General features: G+C 41.4%; 2 protein-coding genes across 3 annotated transcripts; both read left to right on the forward strand.

Annotated features, from left to right (window-relative positions):
• Positions 1 to 11,775: 11,775 nt before the first annotated feature.
• c12orf73 (chromosome 12 open reading frame 73) lies at positions 11,776 to 17,492 on the forward strand. Of its 2 annotated transcripts, none has more exons than XM_002938077.5 (3): positions 11,776 to 11,875; positions 15,064 to 15,199; positions 17,289 to 17,492. In XM_002938077.5, exons 2-3 carry the CDS (start codon positions 15,092 to 15,094, stop codon positions 17,373 to 17,375), a joined length of 195 nt encoding a protein of 64 aa, XP_002938123.2. In that variant the 5' UTR covers positions 11,776 to 11,875; positions 15,064 to 15,091; the 3' UTR covers positions 17,376 to 17,492. The 2 variants fall into 2 exon arrangements, with proteins under 2 accessions (XP_002938123.2, XP_004912957.2); XM_004912900.4 differs by having other exon boundaries at positions 11,806 to 11,913.
• Positions 11,921 to 13,988, forward strand: rtl9 (retrotransposon Gag like 9). The gene has a single exon (XM_018092225.2). The coding sequence runs from the start codon at positions 12,289 to 12,291 to the stop codon at positions 13,669 to 13,671; it is 1,383 nt and encodes a 460-aa protein (XP_017947714.2). The 5' UTR covers positions 11,921 to 12,288; the 3' UTR covers positions 13,672 to 13,988.
• Positions 17,493 to 19,447: the final 1,955 nt, after the last annotated feature.

Here is a 19,447-nt window from a genome sequence, read left to right on the forward strand (position 1 = left end):
CCGAGTGCATACATTTAACGCGAGCAGGGGGAGCGCTGGCAAGGGTCGGATCTGGGCGCACTGGAGCCGGGGCCCGCTGGGATTTTTCCTAGTGTCCCGGCGGCCAAGTCCGACCCTGCGTATGGTGGTATTTTCGGCAAGCGCTTTTCAGCTTGCCAAAAATATACACCTTACGCCTGGTCTGACATTAGCCTAAACCTGGTCTTGCCCTCCTCTTTACTGTTCTACTATCACTGATGATATTTTAATTAACTAACACTCCCTGTGATTAATCTTTTGGTCTTACCTTTTCTCCTCTTGTAATTCTGAATGGTAAGGCTGTGCCTGCGAAACTAATATGTAGCTCTGGTCTTTTTTTTTTTTTTTAGCTCATTTTGTCCTACCTCTGTTAATATCTGGTCCTTATAGATTACTATACCTGAGACTAATTTGCTACAGGCATTACATTACCCCCACACATTACATTTCTCCCTCAGAGCCAACCTCCATATTATACACACATTGCACAATGTTTCAGAAAAGGCGCACTATGAAACTGTACGCAGAGCAGAAACGGGGGAACTAGAGTTTTTTTCAGTACTGAAAGAAGTTCCAATGAATCCTGTAAGCAAACACTTTCACGGAATAACAGCCTTTCTAGGCCACAATCTTACTCATGTTCAGAATTCTCTATTTCAGCATGACATCAGCCCCCAAGGGTGTTCCATTTAATCACCGTGCTAACTGCAGCTGCCTTCAAACAAAAAGGAATATGTATTGTTTCTCTGATTGGCTGTTGATGGCATACTGCCTTTGTCACATTGAACAGTGCAAAAGAAGAACATATAAAAATGTGTCACCTTTAAGCTTGCATTCTTAGGATTTATGTTATATATTTATGATGTATATATAAATATATATACCAGATAATTGTCAGCATTGAAAAAAGTGTGCCAATACCGACAGAAACTCACATGATTTGTTCAGGTGTCACCCTTATGTGGCTGTGTCACCCACAGTAACAGCCAAGTCACCAAGCTCTTAGTCATTTGTGCCCAAATTAAAGTTAACTTCAGTCATTCAAAATGCCTAACTGACATTCAAATGACCTTAAGAACAGACAGCACTGGACAGAGTAGGGAGTACCAATGTGGGCATGGCCAGAGGCATAATAGGGAGTGGTTGGGGCATAATGGCATGTGGCCAAGGGGCAAACAAAATACAAAGGCACTGTGCTTCTGGACTAATAGGACACCGAGTTCTTGAAATATCCGTACCAAAAGCCGTGCTGGATTTGCCCAATTGTTATTCCAGTTCAAAGAAAGAGGGAAACATATGAAGTAAGATTAATGTGATTAAGGGGAATGTTGCCATACAGTAGGGCCGCCAGCTCATCTGTTTCAAACAAAATTCATATTACAACCACATGCTACATGGCTAGTCAGCAATTAATTCAAATGTGTGCTGCAGACCTCACTGATTTCAGTGTAAATATGTAGTATGTATCCTCATAAAATGCTGGCAACTCATGCCTTTAATTACAAATGCTGGAAATATTGGTTGGGTGTTGGGGTAAAATCTACTAGGGTTGCTTCCTTATCTATTTAATCATTAGGTTACCAGCTCATCTGCAAAACCGATGGATATCTACTGAAAGCAAAGGGATTATTTTTTAAATAAAACACAATAAGGGCACAATAATGGCTCTTATGCACAAATGTTTTTAAGTTTTGTTTAGTGACTCTTTTTGTATACTACTGCATAGGAATGTAGGAGTAATCTTACCCCATTTTTCTACATGCAGACTGATATACAGTGTGAACCCCAGTGTGTATAAACTAATAAAAGGTACATTTGTGCTCGCCCTTCAGATTTTTACATTATACCCTGGGGGTCAATAAGGTTGTGGCTGTGTTGCTCCTCCTACTGTGCTCCTTGTTGTAGCTTCCATCATTCCCAGGCCGCATACTTTGCCTTCCTATGCAGGAGGGAGGGGGGCTGCATTGCTACTGAAGAGAGATCATTTGCACTCTCTGCACTAGAAGTTTCAGTTTAATAAATGGAATTTTTGCTCTTAAAGTCCTGCTAACGTGTGGGGCGCCTTCACCTGAGGCACGATTCTTACCTTGCCTTATAGTAGCAGTGCCCTTATTCCTTGTGGTGTCCAATAAAAAAGGCAACTTTGGCAACAATTGGAAGGTTTAAAAAAAAAAAAAAAGCTTGGATAGTTGTTGGTTGCTGTACACATTGAGCAATATCCACTTTCCAAAAACATTACGTCTTGTATGCACAGGAGGCACATTTGGTATTAAAGCCTTGAAGAAGTTATCCAAGGGTCCATGGCAGTGGGTACATTATGTAGAATGGTCAGCTAGTGTATGGCCACCTTGACTTTGCGGGGCTTATTAGGTATAAGTATGTATATCTCCCATGATGCAGTAACCTACAGCAACCAGTCTACTGCAGGTAAAACCATAAAATAAAAATCTGATTAAATGCTGATTAATTCTGTCTAAATTCTGTAAATTGAGATTTAAATTGCCCCCACCTGGATAATGAGGAGATATTTATTTAGGAAATAATGGGGTATTGTATACGATTTCTCAGTACTTAGTACTCAACGTCCTTTTGTGGGACTCTAGGAGGTTATGTAATAAAAGTTTACTATAGGTCGAATCACCTATAGCATCAAATCATCATGTACTGGCTGCAGTATAGGTTGTTATGGGTTACCATACCTGGGCAAACTTTGTGTCTTTAGTATGGTGTCAGCATTAAAACACCATTGTCCAACATTATAAAGTCAGCATTGCTAGTTCTGGCTGTGATCTATGATGCACCATGTGTTTACTGGCAGCGCCCAGAAGATCAAATGTTGTGGTCCTAAAAGAGTCCATAGCCATGTAGCCAATACTTTTTTAAAAATTTAAATTTTAGATGTCAGGCTTACATCTCTTTCATTCTTACATTCAACAATTCTCAGGGAACAACACAAGTCCAAAAAAGCTAAAGAGTCATATATAAAAAAGATATATAAATATAATACAAATAATCCAAGATAAAACCCCTAAATATCAGTTTAGAAGCTATAAGACTTTGATATTAATATTTATATTCATGTGCCAGTTCCAGCTAAAGCTAGTGTAGAAGATGCACATTGAATGGCGTGTCTTTTCTCATTTAAGTGGCTTCCATACTCAATGAGAAGCTCCAGAGGAGCAGGTGTCTCCTCTCATACGGTGGTCCTGCAGCTGGATTGGCAGCAGCGCGTAAAAAGATCCTTCTTTGTCTTATTTATGGGAAACATATGTGAAACACATGCACCAAACAAACAGCACGGCCAAATTAGGCTTTAGTCACACACAATGCTTTAAATCCTCTAAATATCTGGAAGGATATAAACAAAATTTTTGATCTTCCTAGCGCGTTAAAATCCCTTTATCCCAGAAGGGAAGGTTTATTTGTGTTAGATCACCCCGAAGCTGCTTAGATTTAATGATTTCTGTCTGTTCTGGGTGACTTTTAGAGTTTGCTTTTGTTATGGGTAATTACAGAAAACAGAATTACAGAAGACATTACAATGTTAGATGTAGTTAGAATACATTGCTAAAAGTGGGGTTTTGGGGTTCAGACCTCTCTTAACCCAAAGGGGTCATTAGGCTCAAGTCTCTCTTGCCCCATACTTATCTCAAAATAATATTACAGACATGAAATGTCCTATTAGGTAACCTTATATGGTGCCAGGCATTTCTAGAAGAGCATTTATCCAAAGAAGCCTTTAGGCTCAAGCTGCCATTGACTGCTTCATCCTGTCCCCCACTCTAGGGTTAAGGCCCACATACTGGAAACCTTTTGCTTCTCTAAAACTAACTTGACAAAGTATTTGAAAGATCCTATGACCTGAATTTGTATTGCCTGCTCTCACTCTGTACCCCACAGATATTGGAAGATGTCTTTATGTAACAATTGTATTAATATAACTTTGATCACTAAGAAGGCGGAGTGCAGTAAAACTGTAATTTCCAAAGAATTTCAAGAATGGGTGCCAAAAGAACCAACATTTTACAAGATAGGGAATCATGTTAAATGGTTTTAGCACTAGCTGTACCTTTTACCCTTCATGAATTTGTGGTGTCAATACACACGTTACCCCCTTACCAAAACTCAATCATATTTACAATCCATCAAATATTGTGTAAGTCTACAGAATCCTAAACATCCCTTTTATTTATATCCATGACTGTTGCTATAAATTACCAACCAAGAGGCTGCTGGAAAATGATTGTTAGTTCTCTATACTTGGGCTTTTATCTGAGACCTTCCCATAATGATTTTTCCCACTCGTACTTTGAGTGCAGTCATACTAAAATGGATGCAAATGTGCTTATTAACACCATTCAATAATGTTACATCCAAACATGCTGCTTTCATATAGCTGTGCTAAGAACCATTGTGTCAGCCCTGCCTCATCAGCTGAATCATATGCAAGTGCACTATGTAGCTACCATCCAAGGTTCCCATAGTGGGTTTATAAAACAGATGCCAAAAGAATCACACACTTGTGCTTTTTTAATGCTGATTGTAATGTGATGCTGCAGTGACATCCCCTCACTGAAAATGTTGCATCCAATATGTAAAGTGCAACTGTCTGTGCTGCGACAACCCCTAAGGTTAGCTTTTCAACACCCACTCAGAGTATGTGAGTGTCACTGACCCTCCAAACAGATTCCAAGATGGAAAACTGCTGTGACAACTTTGGAGGCCTGGATCATTAAGTTTAGCATGTAATATATGTCATTTCTATATGTTTCATGAATCCATATTTGTGGCAAAACAATCCTATTGGGTTTATTTGTTGTTTAAATGTTTTTAGTATGTTGATCCAAATTACAGAAAAGTCTCAAGCATTTAGGATAACATATCCTTTACCTGTACAAGGTATTGTTTGGAAATATCATCAGCAGAAATCTGGGTATCATTTTAATGGTTATACTGAAGGCCAGAAGTTGTCCTGCACTATGGTATACATAGGGGCACATTTACTAACCCACGAACGGGCCGAATGCGTCCGATTGCGTTTTTTTCGTAATGATCGGTAATTTTGCGGTTTTTTCGGCGTCTTTACGATTTTTGCGTAAAAACGCGAGTTTTTCGGCGTCTTTACGATTTTTGCGTAAAAATGCGAGTTTTTCGGCGTCTTTACGAAAGTTGCGCAAAGTCGCGATTTTTTCGTAGCGTTAAAACTTGCGCGAAACGTCGCGCCTTTTAAGTTTTAACGCTACAAAAAAGGCGCGACTTTGCGGAACTTTCGTAAAGACGCCGAAAAACTCGCGTTTTTACGCAAAAATCGTAAAGACGCCGAAAAACTCGCGTTTTTACGCAAAAATCGTAAAGACGCTGAAAAAATCGCAAAAAATACGAAAAAATCGCAAAATGTTCGTTTCCAATCGGAATTTTTCCAATTCGGATTCGAAATCGTGTCTTAGTAAATCAGCCCCATAGTATATATAGTATATAGTACAGACGCAGAAATTTGCAAAAAAAAAAATTGGTTATAAAGAAATGCCCTCAAAGGAAAAATAAAAGGTACAATCACAGGGGGGTCATAATAATCATAGTTATTATGATAGAATTTTCTGTTTCCTGATACACTGCATGGACAACAATGGTATTTCACCTAGGAGTACCCAATTAGAAAACATGGGTGGCATAAGACAAAAAACAAACATTTATTCTACTACAGCATCAACTAAATGAACAGAATGACCAAAGGTGGCTTGTTTGGCTGAAATACATGTAACCTAAAGAATTTGCCATATGTGTTACATGAAGACAAAGAGAGCATGTATTTTTCCCACTCTTCTTTCTGAGGTTATTGCCAATAAAAATACAGTTTTACAGGGGACCCATTCAAGATCTACTGTCTTCGATGGCTCAAAGGGTTGTGTAGTCAAAGCCTGAAGTATTATATTAGGATCCCATAGTACAGTACATCTTATTTTGGGTTTTTTCTCTTTATAACTTGAAATCTAATCTAAGCTTGAATCAAGGTATTTTGTACAGCAATGATACAGCTGATCACACACTTGTGCTTTTTTAATGCTGATTGTAAAGTGATGCTGCAGTGACATCCCCTCACTGAAAATATTAGTCACAACTTACATCCAATATGTAAAGTGCAACTGTCTGTGCTGCAACGACCCCTAAGTTTAGCTTTTCAACACCCACTCAGAGTATGTGAGTGTCACTGACCCTCCAAACAGAATCCAAGATGGTAAACTGCTGTGACAATTTTGGAGGCCTGGATCATTAAGTTTAGTATGTAATATATGTAATTTCTAAACATTTTAATTGTTAGGGTCTTGTTCTCCTTTATGGTTTCCCCATGTAAGTATGAGGGATCTTGCCATGTGTGCATAAACAGAGATGGGTCGTTTGTGTGTCTCTATGGTTTGGTATACAGTGGAAAATAGTAGAGAGATTAGGACACAAACAGAATAAACTAAAGGGGAGTTTGCTTACAGAATATTCACATTAAGTAAACACATCATGTAAGTCTCCATATATATTCCCATAACACCTTCTAACTTTAGTGGTCTAGGGGTGGTTTAGTTTGTAGCTAGTAATTGAGAAATGGGCCGGAAATAACTTCACTTTAGACCAGTGCTTATCAAACTTTAATTCAAGCCCCACTCGAAGGTCCAACCTTTGATGTCGTCCAATGGCCTATTTAAAATGCAGCCTTTGGTAAAGGCACACTTAGCTCATTAAATTAGTAAAGCACAGGAGAATATTGGTGCATCAGTCACAGTTCCAAGCATATCTATGACAGCAAATACATATTTACCCTAAATCTCACCTTAACTGACTTTCAAGCTGAGCTTTCAGGTGTATCTAGAAGTGCAAATGCCCATTTTCCTCAATTCTCATCCCTCTGCCACTGCTCTAAGCCCCCCGAGTGGGGCTTCCCCCATTGTTTCAGAACCACTGGTTTGGATCAACATGCATATATAGATTATCTTGACACACAGGAATTTAAGAATTAGCGTTTGGATGCTTTTTGTAACATAACTGGTACCAAATCATAATGTGCTTGAATTAGCAACCATATAACAGGGTTCTATCCTTAAGCTTACAGTGCCACCTAGTGTTAATTAAGGGGCTACTTTATGTCTTCATTTTTTACAAACCCTATATTGTTTGCTACAAAACAAAAAGCAATATTTTTAGTTATGAAATAGTAAAATAGGTTCAAGTTTACATTTTTTACAGAACTATTTTTTGGCAGATATGCTACATTCTGTTCCTAATTGAACGCAACTTTTTTTTGCCCTTCTTATAAAGTACTTTGCCATAAAGTAGTACTTGACTGTTAACCCAATGATTATATTGCTGAAGCTGATTGACTGGTGTTGCTCCATCTTCATCAAAAACCTTTTTAAAGGTTTATAAACAATCATTTTAACATAAGCTGATGAGTGTGATGAAGTAAAGGTATGAAATCTATTATCTGGAATGCTTGGGACCAAGGGTTTTTTCTAAAACTGAAACTTAAAAATAATTACTATGTTAATTATTATTTGATTTATTGAATAAATAAACCCAATAAGATAGTTCTGAAAACCTGATAAGCAGAAAGCTTCAGGTTATGGGTGGGCCATCTCTCATAGAGTCTGTTTGAAGCAAATATATATATATATATATATATTTTTTTTTTTTTTTAATTACTATTTTTCTCTTTAATAATAAAACATCACCTTTTACTTGATGGTACAGTGACTATGTTTCATCCTATTGGGTTTATTTGTTGTTTAAATGTTTTTAGTATGTTCCAAATTACATCCAAATTACAGAAAAGTCTCAAGCATTTAGGATAACATATCCTTTACCTGCGCAAGGTATTGTTTGAAAATATCAGCAACTGAAATCTGGGTATCATTTTAATGGTAATAGTGGAGGCCAGAAGTTGTCCTGCTCTATGGTATACAGTACAAGAACAATAGTACAGACGCAGAAATTTACACAAAAAAAAATTTGGTTATAAAGAAATGCCCTCAAAGGAAAAAGAAATGGTACAATCACAGGGGGGTGCCCAATCATAGTTATTATGATAGAATTTCCTGATACTCTGTATGGCAGTGGACAACAATGGTATTTCACCTAGTACCCAATTAGAAAACATGGGTGGAATAAGAAAAAAAACAAACATTTATTCTACTACAGCAACAACTAAATGAACAGAATGACCAAAGGTGGCTTGTTTGGCTGAAATACATGTAACCTAAAGAATTTGCCATATGTGTTACATGAAGACAAAAAGAGCATGTATTTTTCCCACTCTTCTTTCTGAGGTTATTGCCAATAAAAATACATTTTTACAGGAGACCCATTCAAGATCTACTGCCTTCAATGGCTCAAAGGGCTGTGTAGTCAAAGCCTGAAGTATTATAATAGGATCCCAAAAACAGCACATCTTAAGTTGGCCATACACGCACCGATAATATCATACGAAACCTCGAAACCTGATATCGGTCGACTCATCGATCGGGCCGGTTTAAAGATTTGATCGGGCGGCATAGAAGGCGCCTGAGCAAAATCTGCCATCAGGGCTGAATCGGCAGAAGGACGTAGAAATCTATTGTTTCTACCTCCTTATCTGCCGTTTCAGCCCTGAACGGTTAGTGGCGCATTGTACGATGTTTTGTGCGACCGATGGTCGCACGAAAGATCTAAAATCGCCATGTGTGTGGCCACCTTTACTCTGGTTTTATTCTCTTTATAACTTGAAATCTAAGCTTGAATCAAGGTATTTTGTACAGCAATGATACAGCTGATACTTGACCTTTTAGGGCTATGGCACATGGAGTTACTTGTAGCCAGCTCCTTGTTGCGGCTACAAAACACCATACTGAGAATTGTCTCTGCTAAAACAGACAATTAACAGTATCTAATTAAGTAATTGTACATACAATTAACAGTATTAACAATAAACAGTTTTTAACAGTTAACAGTATTGTCTATTTTGTAGCCAAGACAAGTAGCTGGCTACAAGAAGCTCCATGTGTCATTGCCCATAAGGTTGCTGGGCAGAGAACTTTATCTAGATTTTGTAAAAAACAAGTCTACTTTGGTTTCCTCTTCACCACCTCCCCACACACAAATGTATAATATTATGTACCTCGTAATATGACCGTGTAACTATCATATGGTCATGAAACTCCTTGGTAATTTTTAATATCCTTATATTTTTAAATACTGGGTACTTTGCTGTAAGTGTGTCCCCAAGCTGCCCCAAGCCCTGCTAGCAGTACTTATGCCAACACTGCTTAGATGCCAGAAAGTGCAACATCAATAGTATTACTCATACTGGGCTGGAGTTGGTACCATTGTTTAACAGGCTGCTGTTTGTATTGATGAAAGGGACATAAACTAATTGCATGGTACATACAAGGGATATACTGTATTTTATTACATTATTTGCGGAAAGAAAATAATTGGTTTCATTTGGGGCAAAAGTGTTAACTTATTTTTCCAGTTTCACCTTGTCCCTGCTAAACATGGGAAGCTGAGATAAAGGCTGATAGAGGCATGGAAAAGAAAATAAATCTGATGCAGGAACAAGATAGGGTTTCTTTGTTTCTGCTTTCTTGGTGTTCCTCCAGGTTGATATGTTCTCAGGATCTGAAGGTGATGGTACATCTATAATAAATCAGTATTCAGTCGTCTTGTGCAGTGTTTTTACGTGGCACTTAATTAAAGGGTTTTTTTCATATATAGTCAGTAATTAAACCCCCAATTTTACATCTGTACATGCTAAAATGTATCAGTAAAGGCACTAGAGGTTTGATAACAATATAAACTACACCTTTAGGGCTCTGCGCACGAGGCAACTTCGTCGATTTGCGCAAAATCGCGCCACAGCGTGTGCCATCCCGCCGGCGACTTACATTTTCACCGGTGGGATGGCAGGGGAAGGCAACTCAGGGAGATTAGTCGCGAACAGCTCTGGCACACAGGCAGATTAGTCGCCCGTGACAAAGAGGAAAACTTCCGCGATTTCAGGGAAATTGCGGTGCCGCGTATGTCATCCCACTGGTGATTTACATTTTCGCCGGTGGGATGGCATTTTGGGGAGATTAGTCGCCTGCGACAAGGGAGATTTGTCGCGGGCGACTAATCTCCCTGTGTGCCAGAGCCCTTAGCTACTAGTAGCAGCTACATGTCGTGGCTACTAAAATCGACAATGATTATTACATGTGTTTTAGCAGAGGCAGTTCTCAGTATTGTCCATGGCAGAGTATTTTTTTTCATTTAGTATCTGTGCAAATTAGCTGCTACTATGCAGCTCTGTGTGTCTTCACCCTTAATATTTGTGTCTTCATTCTACAGCCTCCTATTGGACATGCCTCCCCATTAAAGCAGTGGCTATTACAGTATAATGTGATCCTCCTGCTCTCATTTAGCCACAACTCTCTTCAACATTAGATTGAGCAAACTGTGATTTATTCACACCTAGAGGGCCACCTCTGTATGTACTATTGTAACTAATTGGTGCTTCGGCTGCCACAGAACAACCGCCTTCAGCCTTGGATAAAAGCAGTTGTAGTTCTGTGACAATTGGAGGGCCATCTGCTCACATAGAGGAACACACTTTCTTGTTAATATCATAAGGTGGCCCTTTAGCTGTCTCTGAGCAGCAACCACCTCCAGCAAAGGGTGCAGTCAATTCTTGTTCTGTAACATTTGGAGGGCCACTGCCTCATATATGCTACTGAATGATGAAAAAATGCATGTTCCTACAGGTGAGCAAGTGGCCCTCAAGCAGGGTTGGACTGGGGGACTGCAGGTGCATATAATATCTAAATGATATTAAGTTTAACGTGTCAGGGGAGGAACACCGTCGGCCGGGGGAGCGCTGGCAAGGGTCGGGTTGGGTCTGACCCTGCCCTTGAGTAGTCACTGATGGCCAACATGTTTTTTGTCAATATTCAGTAGAACACATTAGGAATCCATCCTCCAGCTACCATAGGACAACTCCTATTAACATTGGATAGAAGCTGTTGCACTTCTCATCCAGCTGTTTCACAACAAGAACTGTCTGCAACCTTAACTGCAGGTGATTGCCATGAAAGGACAACTAGAGGTCCATCTACTTGGGTTGCCACCTTTTTTTGACTTGGGAGTCTGGGCAGGGAATTAGGTGCATGACATCAGGGGCGGGTGACAACATGGGTGGAGCAGGTGACAATTTGGGGGTGTGCTTATTAAATCATGGGGCAGGATTATGAGGTGACAATCAGCGATTGCCATGCCATTAACTTGAAAGTAGTGTCCAGATCTCTAAATTTAAAAAATCCGGACAGGTAGTTTTAACCTGGAAGGCTAAAGGGGCAAAAAGGACAGGTGGCAATCCTTCCATCACCTGATAAGTGCTGCTGGATAATGAGAAGAAAGCATGGTGGGCTTCTAGCTGTCACAGAATTACATATGCTTCCATTCAAGGACAAAGGCAGTTATTGTGCTGACAGTTTGCTGGTAAGATTATGTTAGACGCCATGTTTTTCAGAAAAGGTGCCAACCCTATAGTAGTTCTTTTTAAGTGCCTCCTGACTATCTGACTATCTGACAGCAGGAGGCATTTAACTGAGGGGCCATGTAACATAGGAATCTGTTATTCAGTAAAAAATGTGCATCTAAAATTCATGGAAAGAAAGATCTAATAAATGAGACACATTAGAATTTCAGAGTCTGAGAAAAACACGTAGTTGTTCTTGTAACACAGTTTGCAGAGAGACAGAGGGCGGGACCTGGGCTGCTATTGGACAGTTGTGAATGCCACTCAAGGCTGGGATCACTTCCTGTGTAGTGGGAGACAGCCCGGACACAGAGTAGAGAGGTTGGTGCTGCTGCTCATATACAATCACATTTTACAAGGTAAAACACAATTTAAACCATTCTTTTCTGGGGCAGTATATATTCCATGAAAAGTGGAGGGCTTTTTATACTTATAATACAAGAAGACGAAGATGACCCTGTGTGTCCTCTTTAACCTTCCTATATATTTCAGGAGAGTGGGAGGAATCAATGCAGATTGTTTGCATGTAGTAAGAATAAAACTCAGGACTCCAATGCTACAAGGCAGCAGAGAACCTGTCCGTTTTCAGTTAACAATAGGAATGTGTTTAGAGTGTTAAGTGTAATGACATACCATAACTTTTTTTCATAAAAATAACCAGAAGCAGTAATTAAACCTGTTAAAATGTGTAAGGCTCTGTTCCCCAGCTGCATCTCCTACCCGGTGCCTTCCTAATGGGTGCAGCTGGGGAATGGGGGATGCAGCTGGGGAACAGAGCTTTACACAGTTTAATTGAAAATCCTCCGTTCACAGAGGGGGGCAGCAGCAGGGGGAACTCCTCCGGTCAGAGACGGGCAGGTGCAGGGGGTACTCCTCCGGTCAGAGGCAGGCGGGCGGCTGCAGGGGGTACTCCTCCGGTCAGAGGCAGGCGGGCGGCTGCAGGGGGTACTCCTCCGGTCAGAGGCAGGCGGGCGGCTGCAGGGGGTACTCCTCCGGTCAGAGGCAGGTGGGCGGCTGCAGGGAGAACTCCTCCGGTCAGAGGCAGGGGGAACTCCTCCGGTCAGAGGCAGGCAAGCGGCTGCAAGGGGAACTCCTCCGGTCAGAGGCAGGCAGGCGGGCGGCTGCAGGGGGTACTCCTCCGGTCAGAGGCAGGCGGGCGGCTGCAGGGGGTACTCCTCCGGTCAGAGGCAGGTGGGCGGCTGCAGGGGGAACTCCTCCGGTCAGAGGCAGGGGGAACTCCTCCGGTCAGAGGCAGGGGGAACTCCTCCGGTCAGAGGCAGGGGGAACTCCTCCGGTCAGAGGCAGGCAAGCGGCTGCAAGGGGAACTCCTCCGGTCAGAGGCAGACGGGCGGCTGCAGGGGGAACTCCTCCGGTCAGAGGCAGGTGGGCGGCTGCAGGGAGAACTCCTCCGGTCAGAGGCAGGGGGAACTCCTCCGGTCAGAGGCAGGCAAGCGGCTGCAAGGGGAACTCCTCCGGTCAGAGGCAGGCGGGCGGCTGCAGGGGGTACTCCTCCGGTCAGAGGCAGGTGGGCGGCTGCAGGGAGAACTCCTCCGGTCAGAGGCAGGGGGAACTCCTCCGGTCAGAGGCAGGGGGAACTCCTCCGGTCAAAGGCAGGCAAGCGGCTGCAAGGGGAACTCCTCCGGTCAGAGGCAGACGGGCAGCTGCAGGGGGAACTCCTCCGGTCAGAGGCAGGTGGGCGGCTGCAGGGAGAACTCCTCCGGTCAGAGGCAGGGGGAACTCCTCCGGTCAGAGGCAGGCAAGCGGCTGCAAGGGGAACTTCTCCGGTCAGAGGCAGACGGGCAGCTGCAGGGGGAATTCCTCCGGTCAGAGGCAGGTGGGCGGTTGCAGGGACAACTCCTCCGGTCAGAGGCAGGCGGGCGGCTGCAGGGGGAGGGGAACTCCTCCGGTCAGAGGCAGGCAGGCGGCTGCAGGGAGAACTCCTCCGGTCAGAGGCAGGCGGGCGGCTACAGGGAGAACTCCTCCGGCTCCGGTCACAGGCACAGCAAGGAGGGCTGCAGAGGGGAACAGAGCATTACATGGACTCAGCGAAAATCCTCCGGTCACAGGCACAGGGAGGGGGCTGCAGGGGGGAACGGTGCCTCACGCAGTATCACTGAAACCCCTCTGTTTTTAAAGAGGAGGATGCAGGGATTGCAGAGCGCTGGCTGAAGAACAGTAAACTTCTCTAATAATTACCGGTAAAAAAAACACCTCTCTTCCTCTATTTTTCGTTCTCTGTTCTTCTCCTGCACATTTAAACGGTTGAGATGTAATCTCGGGAGAGTTCAGCTATTTTTTTTTTTTCCGATGGCTCTTTCGAGAAAGTCGGCTCGGGCACAGTTTTAAAACTACTGCTTTTGGTCATTTTTTTTTTTTTAAATTATGGTATGTCATTACACTTAACACTCTAAACACATTCCTATTGTTAACTGAAAACTGACAGGTTCTCTTTAAAGGAGAAGGAAAGGCTAAGTCACTTGGGGGTGCCAAAATGTTAGACACCCCCAAGTGACTTGAATCGCTTACCTTTTACCCCGGGCTGGTGCCCTTGTTAGGAGAAAACCGCTCCAGCACAGGGTAGAGTATTTCCTCTTTCTTCAGAATCCCTGGGCCGGTGCATGCGCAGTAGAGTGAAAAAGCCGACTTTTTTGTTAAAGTTCGGCTTTTCGCTTTACTGCTCACGCAGTACTGTGACAGGAAAGGCCCTTCCTTAATCTCTTGCCACAAAGTATGAAGCATAGAATTGTCCAAAATGTTATTGCATGCTGTAGTGTTAAAGAACATAGAAAGCTTAAGTCACTGTAAGACTAATGTTTCAAGGAACAATTTAGTCGCCTGCGATAGATTTCTGCTACTGTGGGTGACTAATCGCCGGCAACAAAGGCAATTACAGGTGGAGAGGCCTATGCATCATTTAATTTTTCTTAAGTTGCATGTAGGAGGAAACTGTGTGACTTCGGAAAACCGAAGCAACGCTTAGGCCTTTCCACAGGTAATTGCATAAGTTGCTGGTGGAAAGGCATTTTGGAGCGATTAGTCACCCATAGTAGCAGAGATCTATCACGGGCAACTAAATCGTTCCATTGGACATTACCCATAAATGCTGATTTTTTAGGGACCCCCTCAGTAACTTACATAATTTACCTCTTACCCTGGTCTGGTGTACCCCTTCTGTATAAAGGGCACGTGGCTGGAGCAGTTTTGTGCAGGGTAGGTCATCTACCCCTGGCATTCAGCGCATCCCCTGTGACTGTTCAGACATGGTGCATGCATGGTACAAAACGCTTTCGTAAAGTTCTGAACCACGCATGTGCCAAGTCCGAATGAGGTACAGGGAATGGCCGGGAAGCTGTGCAAATTTACACTGCTGTGGTGTTGCAAGACATCTCATATTGAGGTACACAAGCATCAGCCAGTATTTATTGCATTAAAGGTGGCTTTATAAAATAGTATCATGTTACATTAATATAATTGCTAGTTTCTACAGACTCTCTTTTTTCATCTTTTAGGGTATTTGGTTTAGCTTTGTTTACTGCAATGCCAGCTGGAGTTTCTTGGCCTCGCTACCTGAAGATGCTAGGAGCAAGTATGCTGTCCATGTTTGCTGGAGCAGAGGTTGTTCATAGATATTACAGACCAGATCTTGTAAGTGTGATTACAGGGTACTGCTACAGTTATCAAATGGCCCCTAGACACCAACCATTTAGCTGTTCTGCCCTGACAAACCCACCCCCTTATTTTATCTTTTTGCTCTCATTTAGAGGTAGGAGGAGAAAGAAGGGGCCACATATTGAGTGCAGTTCTAGTGCACTGCTTGCACTAGAAGAGCTGAAATTCTTCTTTAAAGGGACACTGTCATGATATGGTATGGTATACTTTGTATTTCTAAATTAATATTGGTGTGTAGGCAGCTATCTCAGTGCATTGTGCCTGAGTCTGAGCTTTCAGAAAGAGCCATCGCTACACATTAAGGGCTCTGGCACACGGGGAGATTTCGGGGAAAACGCGACGCTGCATATGCCATCCCACCGGCGATTTACATTTTCGCCTGTGGGATGGCATTTCGGGGAGATTAGTCGCTCGCGACAAGGGAGATTTGTCGCGGGCAACTAATCTCCCTGTGTGCCAGAGCCCTTACACTGCTTTCAGGCAACCTACTGTTTCTCCTACTCCCATGTAACTGGAGGAGTCCCAAGCCAGACTATTGAGTGCTATTATGATATCTACTGGGAGCTGCTATCTTGCTACCTTCTCATTGTTTTGCTGATCGGCTGCTTGGAGGGGGGGATATCACTCCAACAGTAAAGTGTGACTGGAGTTTATCAGAGCACAGGTCACATGATTGTGGCACCCTGGGAAATAAAGAATATGGCTAGCCCCATGTGAAATTTCAAATCTAAATATAAAAAAAAATATTTTTCTGTTTTAATGCAGGACTCTGCTGGAGTAGCTCTATTATTTGATGTGTTTTGAAAAAAACATGTTTTCTCATGACAGTATTCCTTTAAAAACTAGAATTTTATCTCTTAATACTACTAGAAGAGCTGCAGTAGTCTAAACACCATTACCCAGCGCATGCTTTTATTGAAAAGAATGGGAAAATCTGTAATTATGGCAGATACTATCGAAACACTAAGGGGCTGATTTACTAACCCACGAATCCGACCCGAATTGGAAAAGTTCCGACTTGAAAACGAACATTTTGCGACTTTTTCGTATGTTTTGCGATTTTTTCGGATTCTTTACGAATTTTTCGTTACCAATACGATTTTTGCGTAAAAACGCGAGTTTTTCGTAGCCATTACGAAAGTTGCGTAAAATCTGGCGATTTTTCGTAGCGTTAAAACTTGCGCAAAAAGTTGCACTTTTTTCGTAGCGTTAAAACTTAGGCGAAACATTGCACCTTTTAAGTTTTAACGCTACGAAAAATGCGCAACTTTTCGCGTAAGTTTTAACGCTACGAAAAATGCGCAACTTTTTACGCAACTTTCGTAATGGATACGAAAAACTCGCGTTTTTACGCAAAAATCGTATTGGTAACGAAAAATTCGTAAAGAATCCGAAAAAATCGCAAAACATACGAAAAAATCGCAAAATACCGATCATTACGAAAAAAACGCAATCGGACTCATTTCGACCCGTTCGTGGGTAAGTAAATCAGCCCCTAAGAGAAGACATGCATTTTGGCAAACACTAGAAGGCACTAACGAAAATACTAAAAGTAGACTGGCCATTTGTGCTATAGCCCTTATGGCTGTTATTTAACAGTAGCATGGGTGGAGCCAAGACAAAAGATGACTATATGCATACTTACTGAAATGAAAGTGTCTGCTTCAGAAAAAATATTTGTATTAATCGAATTAATATATTTAGTTGAGAAATGGTACTAAGGAACTGCCTCTCAATACCACACAGCATCACTACTACATAATAAACCACTGATTAAAAGCGATACACATTTATATAGAAATCCATATAAACTTGTCTATATTCTTTTGGCCCAAATATAACCCCATGTGTAGAGTAGAGACCATGCTGTTTCATTTGGTCACACTGGGCTTGGGACGATGTGTTCTTTCATAGGCTCATTACAAATGAAAACACTAATCTACTGAAGAATTGTAAGTAATGCTGGGGGCTTGGGCAAAAACAGGTTTAAGCCTCTCTAATACTACGGATGCGTTCCTGTGAATGCATTTTTACACTGTAAATACTTTTTCTTTTCTTTTTTTAGAGTGTGCCTGATATTCCACCACGTCCAGGTGAACTGAAAACAGAGCTCCTGGGATTGAAAGCTCGAGAACAGCAGGAAAACACCTAACTGCTGCAGATTTTGGAACTTAATGCAAGTGTCTGTTTTGGATGCATTATTTAATTTGTAAAGATTAACACATTATTTTTATACTAAGATCTTTATATTAAATTTAAAAAAAAATTGTTTGATGTACTGTTGATCCTTCCAAGGAAGTTTAGACCTGGTTCTTCCATTCTTGATAACTATATTTTTATAATTTTATCATTTCTACACCTAATGTTACTAATGTTAGTTGGTTCTGCGTCATTAGGCATTTCATAATACTGTACACTCATTTGGGGTACTAATTAGCTAATTACGACATGGTGAGATTCCCATTCATATGGCATGATATTAATGGATTTTTTTAAAATGTAATTTTAATTTTTAAAAAATGGCTTTGCATCCTCAGCCTTAAGAAAGGCCTGTAAGTGTGATTGGTGATCGTGGCAGTTAAATGGAAGATCAGATTTAGTTATGGCATGTACAGTTACATGTACAGTATGGGATATACAGTTATGCAGGGTATAGAGCAACAAACTAATAAGGGTATGAAAGATCTCTGTAATAAAGAAAATTGGGGCAAAGTTTTGTTTATAGGGGCATATGATAAACAAATTAATATATATATATATATATATATATATATATATATATATATATATATATATATATATATATATATATATATAAAAGGGGACTCTCTAATGCCTTCACCAGTCGATATTTCTAGTTGAAACTCTTGTGATTGGAAGTACAGAAGTTACATCTTAATGGACCAGTAAAGGCACCCCAGAGAATGAAATTGCTACGTTTTTTCCCAGGTCAGCACATCTTCTGAGAAAGAAATACAGTTGCCATTTTTTAGGGTCTTTTAATAGCAGTAAAGAGATGGTGTATACCCCCTTTTCAACTTGAGCTGAATAGGGGTTGTGCTGAACATACTTTTTGCCTGTTGTTTTAATTAAAGGGGAATAATCATGATCAAAATATTGAAAATATTAGGTCTAGACAAACATTTTGACATTAACATTTATAACTTTTAGAAATGTTGCAATGTTACAAAGTTATGGCTAATTATTGTAGCAGCCTTTTATCCCCCACCCTCCAGAATCTCTGGCTTCCTGGTCAGTGATGCACAAATGTGTGAGCGACAGAGCAGAGTGAAAGCTGATTTGCTGTGGCATGTCATGAGGCCACACCCCTCAACTCCATACATGAGCAAAGGGAAAGTAAAGAATGGAGCTGGGCTGGGGACTGATATAGCTGCAGTTGTACATATAACATATATCCTTTATATCCACATATACACAGTACTTCAGGCTTCTTCTTTTGCACTTTTTGCAGGCTAAGATCAGCTGCCAGTCACCCTCCTGCAATTTACACATTTAGATACAAATCTTTGCCAGATATAGGTATATTAAGGGGCTGATTTACTTACCCACGAACGGGTCGAATGGAGTCCGATTGCGTTTTTTTCGTAATGATCGGTACTTTGCGATTTTTTCGTATGTTTTGCGATTTTTTCGGATTCTTTACGAATTTTTCGGATCCAATACGATTTTTGCGTAAAAACGCGAGTTTTCCTATCCATTGCGAAAGTTGCGTAAAAAGTTGCGCATTTTGCGTAGCGTTAAAACTTACGCGAAAAGTTGCGCATTTTTCGCGTAAGTTTTAACGCTACGCAAAATGCGCAACTTTTTACGCAACTTTCGTAATGGATACGAAAAACTCGCGTTTTTACGCAAAAATCGTATTGGATCCGAAAAATTCGTACAGAATCCGAAAAAATCGCAAAACATACGAAAAAGTCGCAAAATATTCGTTTTCAAGTCGGAACTTTTCCAATTCGGGTCGGATTCGTGGGTTAGTAAATCAGCCCCTTAGAGTGTATAAAAGAGACTTCCTCCCTGTCTCTCAGTCAGAGCTCTCCTGTAGACTGACCTTCTTCAGAGTCTTTTCCAGGTTTTCTTTCAAATGGGCAGGTCGGGGTTGAACTACTCCTACCCCTTTGCTCAGAACACAAGCTGCCTGTCAGAATTGAGCCAGGTTAAGCAGATTCCCATTCATGATTGTTCCCCTTTAATGTTTTTTGTTAT

This window comes from Xenopus tropicalis, chromosome 3 (assembly GCF_000004195.4).
Source record: "Xenopus tropicalis strain Nigerian chromosome 3, UCB_Xtro_10.0, whole genome shotgun sequence".
In the NCBI taxonomy this organism is placed as follows: Eukaryota; Metazoa; Chordata; class Amphibia; order Anura; family Pipidae; genus Xenopus; species Xenopus tropicalis.